At 46.6% G+C, this 12030-nt stretch overlaps 1 protein-coding gene across 3 annotated transcripts; it reads right to left on the bottom strand.

The window, feature by feature from the left end:
* Positions 1-1155: 1155 nt before the first annotated feature.
* LOC120049365 (nucleoporin Nup37-like) lies at positions 1156-11944 on the bottom strand. 3 transcript variants are annotated; one of them, XM_038995631.1, is made up of 10 exons: positions 11791-11944; positions 9605-9820; positions 9268-9392; positions 6718-6790; positions 6355-6449; positions 2397-2487; positions 2115-2296; positions 1929-1979; positions 1548-1641; positions 1156-1389 (listed from the first exon to the last, which is right to left on the bottom strand). In XM_038995631.1, the coding sequence occupies exons 1-10, from the start codon at positions 11818-11820 to the stop codon at positions 1276-1278; spliced, it is 1071 nt and encodes a 356-aa protein (XP_038851559.1). In that variant the 5' UTR covers positions 11821-11944; the 3' UTR covers positions 1156-1275. The 3 variants fall into 3 exon arrangements, with proteins under 3 accessions (XP_038851559.1, XP_038851560.1, XP_038851561.1); XM_038995632.1 differs by having other exon boundaries at positions 11818-11944; XM_038995633.1 differs by lacking the exon at positions 11791-11944 and adding an exon at positions 11726-11776.
* Between the last annotated feature and the right edge of the window lie 86 nt (positions 11945-12030).

Below are 12030 nucleotides of genomic sequence, written 5' to 3'. Positions count from 1 at the left end.
GAGTCGACCAGGAGAGCGGTAGCATGTTATGATTGTGGATGGTGGTTAGTGCGTACGCTCCAAGAAACATACAGGCCTGTCTAGCGGGATTGAAAGAGTGGAGGTCTCACCTCCCCTATACCTGCCTTACGCTGTCGTGCAGCAACACCGGTGCACAATAAAACCTACTGTTTCACCCCTTACACATACATTAATGGAGTAAAATAAACTGTTCTGTGTTACTCCTTGTAGACACACAACTCCATCCAAAGGGCTGCGCCCTCGGACTAAAAAACATCCATCCGTGGAAACAAGTGATTAGCTGTCACTAAAAATGATTCATGATCAAATTTAATGGAGTTCTAATGCAGTTAGTAAGTGCTATTCTCACACATGGGCCATCCAATAGGATACAATGAGCCCTTGTTTCTAATGGAGTACTCTGCGTCTGTTGGCTTATGGTCCAATGTCTCCCATGCTCCATCTCAGCATCACTGATCATCCCCACCCACTAGAACGATGAGATGTGTGGCTCTTGTGTTTTCTCTTCATCTCCCTCTTCTCTGGAGAGACAAATCACTCATCCCCTCTGCCAGCCAGTAGTATCTGACCTGAAAAGACCTCAACTCCCAGTTCCCTGCGCTTCTCTTCCAAAACCTAATTTTTCTCTTTCTTTAGTTTCCTGCCCTTGTCATAATCTCAGGGATAACCCAATAGCAGGAGCAGGCTGCATGCATTAGTCCTTCGCCTTCCCAGGCCTCACTCTGCAGGTGTTATAGGACCTACCGGGGTGGGGACAGCTGTGTGTGTGCGCGTGTGTGAGACAGATTGTGTATGGGTGAGTGTGTATGTCTGTTTTACAGAGAGAGTGAGCACCTGTAGAGGGATTGTGATGTTGACCGGTAGAGTAGAGTGCTGGCAGCATTGAGCGCACACATTCCTGTGACCTGCAGCTCACCCTGAGGCGCTTGGCAGAACATCATAACAAACTAGTACTGATACAAAACTTCTGAGAAAGACAGAACCAGCCTCGCTTTTCACAGAAGCCAAGTTCCACCATTCTGTTTGTCTGGGTATGACAGTTTGTCTGGGCAGTCAGTTGTCGGACTCTAAAATAAACATCAAAAGTCCAGGATGTGTCTAAACTAAGTTCAGAAGTCAAAGCAAACAAAAACATGGAAAATGAAATACTTTATTGAAAAATTATGAAAATAGAAATATCCAACCACACCTCATGTCAAACAGTTTCAATGTAAATTTGCATTGCCTCCCATATGTCCATAGGGAGTGACTGCATTACATTTCTGTCATCCAAAAAGAGAGCTTTCGGTCACCACCAATGACACAGAGTGGGAGGGACCTGTGCCAGCTTAGACCTGCCCCCACCGTGGCTGATCCAATCATCACGGGCTGCAACACCACCATATAAATGTAAGAAACCAGGTCCAGGAAGCATGTTACGTTATCCTCATTTCCAACACTCTCACTGAACATTATTCCCACACTTTTATTACTCAGAAACTGACACACTGTGTCAATGCAAACAGCCAAACACACAGCTCACTGACCTGTGGGTGACCCAGGTGATGTACTAGTAACTGACTGCTGATCTTGCCTGGACATCCTGTTGTGGAGAAGAGATTCTCATTGACCCGAGACCACCTGGAAGACCATGACACCCGTCGTTACAGTAATTGCCATCACCATCACCACAGCCTTTATCATGGACGACGTCAGCAGCAGCGGTATCAGCCGGACTACCACAACATGCATCACAATACTCTGAAGGTCAGAGGAATTGGAAGCATCCAGGATCCTTGGGACATCCCTACCCTCTACCCTAACCAAAACCCTTAACGTAACCATTTAACATATCAATTTCAATGGGGGAGGGACATACCAAGGATACCAGATAGCAAGGACTTTGGAAGCATGGACAAAGCAGTTACCTGAAGTTTCCTGCTCGTTCTACATGGGCAGGCCTCTTCTCTTGTGGGTAACTATGAACAGACAAATACCCATTAACAAATCCCATGCCTTCATACAGTAGTGTTACACAGCATGTAACGGAGGTGATGGGTAACCTTGTCTGGGTTCAAACCCAGTTGGTCACAAGTATCTGTCCTGCCACTCACCTGGAGCGGGTAATATCCCAGATGACCCAATCGCTGCCCGTCACCGCGCCCACCTTGATGGTATTGGTGAGGCACCAGTCAGCCGACATGAGCGGCGACTGGCCGCAATCCAGAGAAAGAATGGCCTGCTGGGTAACCAGGTCATAGAAGCGTATCGTCCCTTTCTTCTCGGCCACCATCAGCTGTACAGAGGACAAAGGTTTAGTATCACAAGCTCTTTTCACTCGCACTAAGTATTTAAACTCTCATTATAAAACTGGAGAGCACTGTTACTGTACGCACCTTGAAGGCATCTTCAGGATGCCAGCACACACTGACGCCAGGGGAGCGTAGTCTAAATGTAGTGGTTTCATTCCCCTCCAGGTCCCACACCCTGTGGGGACAAGAGAGGCTATCTAGCATGAAAGGGAAAGGGCACTAGCTGGACACTACAGGATGGTCAGAGAGGGGGTGTGCTCAGGGGAAATGAACCGTTTAAGGACTGTAAGAAAATTATTCTCCTGTCCTCAACTACCCGTTTAGAAAACAACCTGAGACAGGAAGTCTGCGATTCAAAAACAAACAACCGGGTCCGAAAAGAGGTCCTGTCAAAAATGACAAATTATCAAATCCAAAAAACAAGATTAATAAGCACTCAATAACTCCAGCTGTACTGGAGTTGGACGCGCGGCAGTGCTAAAACTAGCTCCCGGAGTCCAGCCACCCCGTGTGGGGAGGGGAGAGGAGATGACGCGCAGATGCCTTGGTGCTGACAGCACACAAAACAAAGGATTACACTTGCTAATGGCAGCTAAAAATATCAAAAATAACAAAGACATCATGGCTGGCTGGCTGGCTGTTTTTGTCTCACAGGATCCATGTCAAAAAAACGAAGTTACAAGCCTCCATCCAAACCCACCTTTCCCCAGGCGTCTGTGAGACTCTCTTCGGAATGTACTCTAATGAGTGAACAGCACACACCAGGCCTGTAGTGATGCCAGTGTTTTTCTGAAAGCACTTAATGCCTGCGTGTAATTTATCTAGCTTCTGTCAGTTGTCCAAGAGATGCGGACACAGAGCCTCACTAGTACCGCCCTTCTTTCAGGGAAAAAGGGATCTTGGTCGTAATCTCCCCCTTGAGCTGTGAAGACAGGCGGGCCCTGCGTTGACGAGCGAGAAGGCCGAGGACACAAGGTAAACGTGCGCACGGATGTAATAAATCACTTGGAGAGGACAGGCTGCTCCCAAGACCAGGATCTACTCTTCAACCACATCGGAAAGCCCCCCTCAGCGAACACAAGGCCTCGTATCTAACAAAACATTCCCCTGAACCAGGGAGGAATAAACATGCCAGCGGTTTAAACCAAAACATTTTTTTAAAGGACTGTATGGTTGGGAGCGATGTGAATGCGCTGACTGATGAGATCATGCAGAAGACATCTAATAAAGGCCCAAAGCCCATCTAAATGTCAAACATGTTGGAGAGATGTCTGCAGTGGCGCGGAGGAAAGGATATGATTATGCCCCATCCCAGATGATAACCTCCGTAACCACTCAACTTTTCCTTTGTCTTCCCTGCAGGGGATAAAACACCCTCACATTTCTCCATGAGAGCTTTTTTTTCTTGACTTGACAAGGAAGTCAGAATGGCCCTGTGTAGAGTGAGGTGCAGACCCTCCTCCATAGAGCATGAGCGAGGTTGGAAACCTCAGACCACCGCAGACAAACAAGCATAAACCCTCTCTTCTCAGACCACTCGCCAAGCAGAGTTCAATCGCACGCTACGCCGCATCCAGCCAAGTTGTGGTCCACCACTTTGCCCTTCAAATGGGGAAAGATTATGATTTATTTTTTAAAATGTAATCCTTGCTGAACAAGGTGAAAGGGAGCAAGAAACAAGACTGAAACCGCCACTGACAAAGAGATGTGTAATTGCATAACACTACAACTGACGTGACATCAAGCAAAAACACTGGGCTTCATGTACAATAAAGTTGAAAGGCGAGACTGCATTTGAAGTCTGTGTAGATGTGAGTGAGAAAACAGCAGCCGCACCTTTTCATTTCGGTCAAAGTTTTCCAAATGAGCGGAGGAAATGGGAAACGTAGAGTGCACCGTGTGAACTAAATTATGAGAGAGTGCAGGGTAAATAACCTTGGCGACACTCGGCGGGAACGAGGGTTGAGAAAGACAAACAGTAATCCCGCCTCAGAGCCTCACAGGGGAGTCCAGGCAGAGGTGCACAGCACGCCGTCCTCCCCGAAACCACACCAACATCCATCTTGATCGGACCTACTCAAGTGTCTTGAACAATAACACGTTCTTCAACAGACATTTGGACTGTTGAAATAATTATCTCGGTCATTAGTCATTTTTATTGGATCGGTTTGCTCCTCTCGCTAGAGTTGATGATGGGATCCACTAGAACGGAGCAAGAAGAAAGCGTGAGAACATGAGAAGAAAAGGAGAAAAGAGGAGATGAAAGACCAGAATGATGTAGAGTGGACATGGACATACTAACTGACAGATAGCTTGACTGACGGGCTAGAGGGGGGAGAAAGTCTCAAACTATTGTGATAACGCCTCAGAAATACTTCCTAAAAGGATGACACAGAGTAGATCATACACAAAACAAATAGTTGAGATCCCGCACAAATAGTTGCAGCAGGTGTCTCTGTTCAAGCCCCTTGATTAAGCTGTATTCTGCTGATCCATGTCAACATGACACCAGAGCTGGCTGAACTGAGGAATCCATCTCACTCAACAGAAACAAATCCAACTGGAAGCTAACAGACAATGGGAGCCAAGCCCAGAGAGGTTAGGACCTCTGGCAGACACTCTGACCTCCGTGGGAGGCTGCGACCTTCTAGCTGCTACAGGTGGCTACTCCGGCTGGAGTAGAGTTCCCACGCAGGAAAGGACAGTGCTGACAAAGAGCACAGCAGAGTTATGGTAGGGCAACCTGCCAAGTTTACGAACACGCACAAGTAGAGAAGACGGTCCACTGTTCTTTTCTCTCACCCTATCAGGGGTCTCGGTTCATGTGGGCTGCCTGGAAGGCCCCTCTCCTGTTAACTTGATCTTTCCCTAGTTCCACCTCACTCTTCCTCCTGCGTCCTATATTTTTTCAACCTGACAGAATTTAAATCTTTCTGCAGATGGAGCCGAGCAAGCGTACCCGTTTTCTCTGGCCAGACCATTATAGAGGGAGGCTGAGGGAGAACTGTGCGCTGATGTTTCTCGCAGTAGCAGAGCTTCATCACCAGCCCTAGCTGAGGCCTCTCTCTCCCCACAGCCCTCATCCTAACCAACACTTTAGAGCATTTAAGCAGGGCGGAAGGAGATTGAGGAGATAATTCAACCATGGCCTGTATTTGATGACTGGAAGTGTAACCGCGAGTTCCAGGCTCCTGAAATGATGAGTTTATGAATAGAAAGCAGATGTTTCAGGTGTGTTTCTCATCCAGGGAGCTTTGGGTTTAAAGATGGATATGAGAGACGTGCTCTTTCAGGCTCTAGCGGAGAGAAAAGTAGGGGCCAGTCATTAATTTCTAAGCTGCTAACTTGATTAAACGTTCTCCCCCATCAATCACAGGTCAAACAATAAGAGCTCACATTGTGTGGGAAGGGGCAAAGAGGAAGTAGGATTTGGGCCAGGCTTTCGCCCTGTTTGGACCCTAGCTACAACCCTAGTTACTAAGGTAACAGGAGGTCCCTCATGTTCAGTGGAGGCTGCTGAGGGGAGAACGGCTCATAATAATGGCTGGAACGGAGCTAATGGAATAGCAAACACCGGGTAACTATGTATTTGATACCATTCCACTGATTCCGCTCCAGTCATTACCACAAGCTCGTTCTCCCCAATTAAGGTACCACCAACCTCCTGTGCCAGGTTACCCCATGGTTACACATTTGGCTAACGACACTCTTTCCTTCCTTGCTCCACTACCTAGCTACTGATTGATAGGCCACAATGGGGGACCTTGTTAAGAGTCAACCCTAAGGAGGGGAACAACCTCCACCAGTACTGCAGCTAATTGGATTTCCATATTTAACCAATTACTTTGAAAAGCTGGAGAAGCAGCGGTGTGATTCCGCACGGCAACACCGGGGTGTGTTGTGATAAGCATTGGGTTTCATTTTGGAAACAGTCAGGACTTTCTGCACCATTAACAGAGAACAGAACGCATATCCAAGAGCTGGGGGAAGACACACTCATATTATTCTTGCTGAATGAGACCGGGAGGAGGTTCGGACTGACCTGCATGTATGGTCATCGCTGACCGAAGCCATTTGTTTCCCCTCCGTGGGTTCGAACACTAAGTGGTTGATGTAGCTGGTGTGACCCTCCATCACCTAGACAACCACACAGACATCACCACAGAAACACAGAAGATACAATTAACAAAACACTGCATTTGGTGCAAGCCTGTAAGACAGTTCCCTGGCTCCTTATGTGCTGGGTTCTTGATTAGGCTAATATATAAAGCCATTCACTAAGTGCCTACTGTCAGTGTGCTATATACAAACGGCTTGATTTAAAGAAACCAGATGCCAACTGAACTGACAGGTGCAGTAGTTCCAGTGGGATCTAGTCGTGAGAGCAGGGGCTCCAGTACTCTACCTTGACTTCATGTTGATTCTGAAGATCAGAAGTCAACAGCCTCACTTTTCTGTCTGCTGCAGCAGTGCAAAATCTGAAGGGAAAGACGAAGAGAGAGAAAAACATAAACACAGAAAGAGAATATCAAAACAGAGCCCATCCTACTATAAGACACGCGTACGTACACGCACCCGGGCACATGTCCATGTCTATGTGTGTGTCTGACTGCACTGCAGCGTGGGCTGACACCTTTGGATGTGTGTGTGTGGTAAACTACTTGGACATGGATCAATGGAAACACTGCCAGGGAGATTAAGTGCGAAGATAAACATGGAGAAAAACAAAGATTCCTCATGCCATTTGAGCATTGCTAACGCCTGGGAGACGACTTTGCCTCTAATCAGTTGTAGTATATACCAGCGCCTGCAATTACTTACACAATTACACTAACTCACTTACAAGAAAAACACACATATCACACACATTTGCAGTCACAGGAACAGACGGATTTGGCATGATGTCACGATACACAGACAGAATATTCCCCCAAGCAACTGGTACAGGTGAGTATACCAACAACTGATACATAGCCTAGTAGTCAGCGAATTGTGGAGGGCATTCCACCCTTCTTTCACTCATCAAACCTATAATTCAATACATACTTCACAGTCTTGCAATACGAACTAGGCTATTGAGATTTAGCCTATGCTGCACGAATATTGTCAATGAAAGAACAAGTTCCAAGTGGGAGAACATTTCTTCATGAGACAATCTTCAAAGAGTTGTCAATGTCACAGGGTTGACTAATGACTGGGTCTGTTTTGGCCCTGAGCTAATGCTGGGGAAGTGTTCCTGACAGTTCCCCAGAATCTACCAGGAGGTTGCTGACTGGACCTCACATGGCTGGCCTAGTAGAATCTGGGATCCTCAGAGCGTAAGCCCCCTACCCCCTCCTCCTAGCACCCTCGACGGCCCCTGCCTCAGGCACGCCCGTGAGAACACTGTGCTTTTCCTGGAAGGCATAACTACGTGTAAAACTAGGGGAGGGACGGAACTTGAGCGGGGGAGCCATCAGTGCAATAACACGTGCGCACGTCACACGCCGGCCCCAGGGCCCTGCAGACTTAACCACAGAAGGCCAGGAAGTATCGTTGTCTTTCCCTTTCAATTAAAGCAACTTGGAAACATCTCCCGCGGGATTACAGCATTCCCATCCACCATTCCAATTAAGAGAAAAACCTTGCTTTCTAAGTAATAACGTTCAACTTCCCTTTTTTAATCAAACCACACCTGAAATAACTGGGTTGGTATTACACTGCTAGTGGGCCACAGACTAGAATGATGACTGAGCTTCATACGGTAGGTGAATGAGGAATACAGCTGGGCCAAGACTACTGAGGGTTTCATACCACTGACTGACACAGAGGTGGTGTAGATGGATGACCCAGAGACATAGTTAGATAAATATATGGCTCTGGGATAAGCAGGTGGTCAAGCCGTACATACCTACACGTACCCAACCTTCACAAGAGGCAGGCCTCATTGTTCCTAGAATTTCTAAGCAAACAGCTGGAAGCAGGGCTTTCTCCCATGGAGCTCCATTTTTATGTAATGGTCTGCCGATCCATATGAGAGATGCAGAAACGGTCTCAACCTTTAAGTCTTTCCTGAATTCTCATCTCTTCAGTAGGTCCTATGATTGAGTGTAGTCTGGAACCAGGGGTGCGAAGGTGAATAGCAACGCATTGGAGTGATGAACCACCCTTGCTGTCTCTGCCTAGCCGGCTCCCCTCTCTCCACTGACCCTATTACGGGGGCTGAGTAAGTGGCTTGCTAGTGCTCTCTGATGCCGTCAGTAGGAGGGGTGCATCACGTCTTGCCAGGCTCTTTTCGCTATACTCAACTTGAGTGGGTTGAGTCACTGATGTTATCTTCCTGTCTGGTCTTGCGCCCCCTCGGGCTCATGTGATGGGGGAGATCTCTGCGGGCTATACTCCGCCTTGTCTCAGGGTAGTAAGTTGGTGGTCTGTTGATATCCCTCTGGTGGTGTGGAGGCTGTGCTTTTGCAAAGTGTGTGGCCCTGTCCAGGGTTATCGTGGGACAGAGCCACAGTGTCCCCCGACCCCTCCGTCCCTAATATATATGCTGCAATAGTCTATCTACCGGGGGGCAAGGGTGGGTCTGTCCTATCTGACGTTTTTCTGTCTTACTGGAGTCCTGTGTGATCTTAAGTATCCCTCTCGCACTCTCCTGCTTGCTCGCTCTTTGGGGTTTTAGGCTGGGTTTCTGTATAAGGACTATGTGACAACTGCGGATATAAAAAGGGCTTTATAAATACATTTTACGTAGGAAAGATGAAAAAAAAAAAGAACAGTAGTGCAGCTTCAACCCACAGCAGTGGCTGGTCCAAATAACCACGTCTTCAGTCTGCACCATGATGAGCTGAATCAGCTGTTACTTACTGCAGGGCTGGAAAGAAAGCCTGAAACAACTAGCAGCACTCCAGGACCAGACACCCTGATGTAAAGACAGAAGACAGCTGTAAGAACTAAAAGGTTTAAGGTAGGCTACCTGATGAGTTGGGGCAGCTTGTCCAGCCGAGACTCAGGGCTCCATGCGAGGCAATCCACACGTAACGCATGATGGAAAACACGCAGTGTGGTGAATTCAACCCCCTCTACCTCCATGTCCTCCTCCTGCACAAACAGTGGTTCACGTCACATATACAGCAGTGGTTTACATCACACATAGCACCAAAAGACAGACCGTTTCTCATTTCCTTGTGTCCCCTATCCATGCCTCCTCAGAGGAGAGGAACCTTGGGAGGATCTTCTCTTCAGATGCATTTTGAGAAGGGAGGCTAGAAGAGAGGACATGAGGAAGAGGAATCTGGCAGGCTACCACTCACCTGGAAGCGACAGGTGCCAACCACCACATACTGGTTTCCTCCATAGGCCAGGAGGGACGCAGCTGAGCCACTGTCAAAGGGGCTGAACTCCACCACATGGACGTAGTCGTCACAGGGCACTGTGTAGCTGGCTCCTCGACCTGAGTCCTCCATGCTAAATGTATTTTTGGTGCTGTTTATGTCCGGTGTATTTACTCTTTGGTTTGACTTTACCACCTGCATCAGGATTGAAGAGGGGTTAATATTAACTTCCTTATACAGAAACAGCACATCTGTATTGAAAGCCAAAAATAATACCTCCGTATGCATACTCAAGCGAGCCAAAGCTTACATACTCCAGTATTGGGCTAACTCGTTGAGGGGGATTCATATAGCCTAAAGCCTGAACATTAATTAATGTGCCTGTATAATTTCTGTGGTAGTCACTGAGGAAATTACTGTAGGGAGTGACAATAAGATAACCATGAGATCAGAACTTCCCTAAATGCAAAACCAGTCATATAGATCCCTTGCTACAATTTGACTAGGAGAGAGATATACCAGAAACACAGACTTGCCCAGCTTTTCTAGGAAGGGTGCGGTGAAACACCCTTCTTCCGGCCCATGTGGGTCGGGGGGTTGTTTAGATGGAAGCTTTTTAAATGTGTGAAAGGTCATAGGTGACAGCTGTCAGTGATCACATAATGGGACATCATTCTTTCTGTTTAACTGACATCATGTAGGCTATAGGCTCCCAAACTGTACGTTCCCAAACCTTTTCACTCAGACCCCGCTTTCAGCATTGGAGAACATCCCACGCCACGTCTATTTCTATGGGCATAAGCACTGTTCATGACACAAATTGTTCACACCCCTCTTGTTGGCAGAGAGAAAATGTTGCTGTTTTAAAGCACTAATGTGCATTCATGTGAATTGAGTGACTCAAACATGACAACACTAGCTGACATGGGCTAGTTGATCTGGACATGTCTGATAAGTTATAAATAGGTATGCAATGATTGACATGACAAGAGGAAAACTGACAATGCACTACCCCCCAGTTTGAGAACCACTGGGCTATTGGACTCCAAAGGTTAACAGCAAGGGGGATCCACCAAGTGAAGGCAACAGAACACCATTTCACTACACTGGATCATTCAGTCTCAAGTGTCATTGATTGCAGTCTTAAAGGGGCAATGTGCAGTTCGAACAATTACAGAGCGGACCACACCGCCACTGATTTGGTAAACAGCTGCGGGATGGGGCTTGAGAAATGTTACCACTCAAAGTCATGGACAGAGCTATGGATGGAAGTACTGACCATCTATGACAGGGGTAGGCAACCTTGGTCCTAGAATGTCACAGACACTTCATGTTTTTGATTTAACTGACCTGAGTTCTGATGGGGGTATGACAGTTGAACTAAGCTCACGAGGCATCTACGAGTTATATTATTCAATAATCAATGGGTATGCAACATTTTTTTTTTTAAAGGTCTAAAAATGATTGTTGTAACTCCAGATTGCCCTTTTAAGTAGGCAAGCTAATTACTCTAGTTAACGTACTGGCGACTTAGTTCGCTCTAAAATGTTTTAGATAAACCCGTGTCTCATGAGTTAAAATAGGTCTGGATAGGCATGAACAATCCAAGTGTATATGTTACTCATAAGAAGACAGGCATATAGTTAGTAGGTTAGGGTCAATGAGGCATGTCCTGGCTATTGCTAGCTCAACAGTGCACAAACGGTCAGTACTGTAGCTAGCTAGAATACTTAGTTCGCGGCCGGTAGCTAGGTAGACTATCTTCCTTGTAACCACCAGAAAGGTGGTAGCCTTGGCTTCAGGACATGCTCTGATAATGTAACATTGTGAAATGCTATGTAACTAGCAGTCTCCCCACTGTTGTAAAAGCTAGCTTGCAATATAGCAGCGCTTGCTAACTAGCTATTAACGTCTAAACACGACGCTAGTTAGCTGATAGTAACAGACAGCTAATGTCAGCCAGCGAAACTACTCAAACGCTAGCAGCCTACAACACACTACAGATTAAAAGTGATGACAGCCTTTGGCAATGTAATACATAATATTTCAACAAATAACGCGGCCTTTTAGCTAGCATAGATAGCTAATTCATAACCATACCTACGCGCGCCTTTCAGCATGTTAGCTACAACTTCTGCCCCCCCCCCAAAAAATGCATTTGTTACCCAGTTGATGTCCTTGTTGGAACGTACCATGCCATTTTATTATTCAATTCTAGGGGGACCACGCTGAGATTAAAAACGCAATGGTGCAGCGCTTTGACACGCTACACACTATTGCTATATTAAAAACACGTTATAAAATAATAATTAATAAACGTTCTCACACGAAACATAGTCAGATATGCTAAAAACAATATTGGGTTCTGTGATAAAGAACCACAGATAGCAGTTGTAACAACATAG

The sequence above is a fragment of the Salvelinus namaycush genome, chromosome 6 (assembly GCF_016432855.1).
Source record: "Salvelinus namaycush isolate Seneca chromosome 6, SaNama_1.0, whole genome shotgun sequence".
Lineage (NCBI taxonomy): Eukaryota > Metazoa > Chordata > Actinopteri > Salmoniformes > Salmonidae > Salvelinus > Salvelinus namaycush.
Note: the sequence above shows the minus strand (reverse complement) of the source record. Positions and strands in the feature narration are given on the sequence as shown.

Bases quoted from the DNA above. Each gene is read 5' to 3' on its own strand.
- LOC120049365 (XM_038995631.1), bottom strand. From the start codon at position 11,820: ATGGTACGTTCCAACAAGGACATCAACTGG. The intron at 2,297-2,396 runs GTGCGTACAGTA...TCCTCTGTACAG, and splicing joins ATCCTGAAGATGCCTTCAAG to CTGATGGTGGCCGAGAAGAA. The intron at 1,980-2,114 runs GTGAGTGGCAGG...GTCTGTTCATAG, and splicing joins TGGGATATTACCCGCTCCAG to TTACCCACAAGAGAAGAGGC.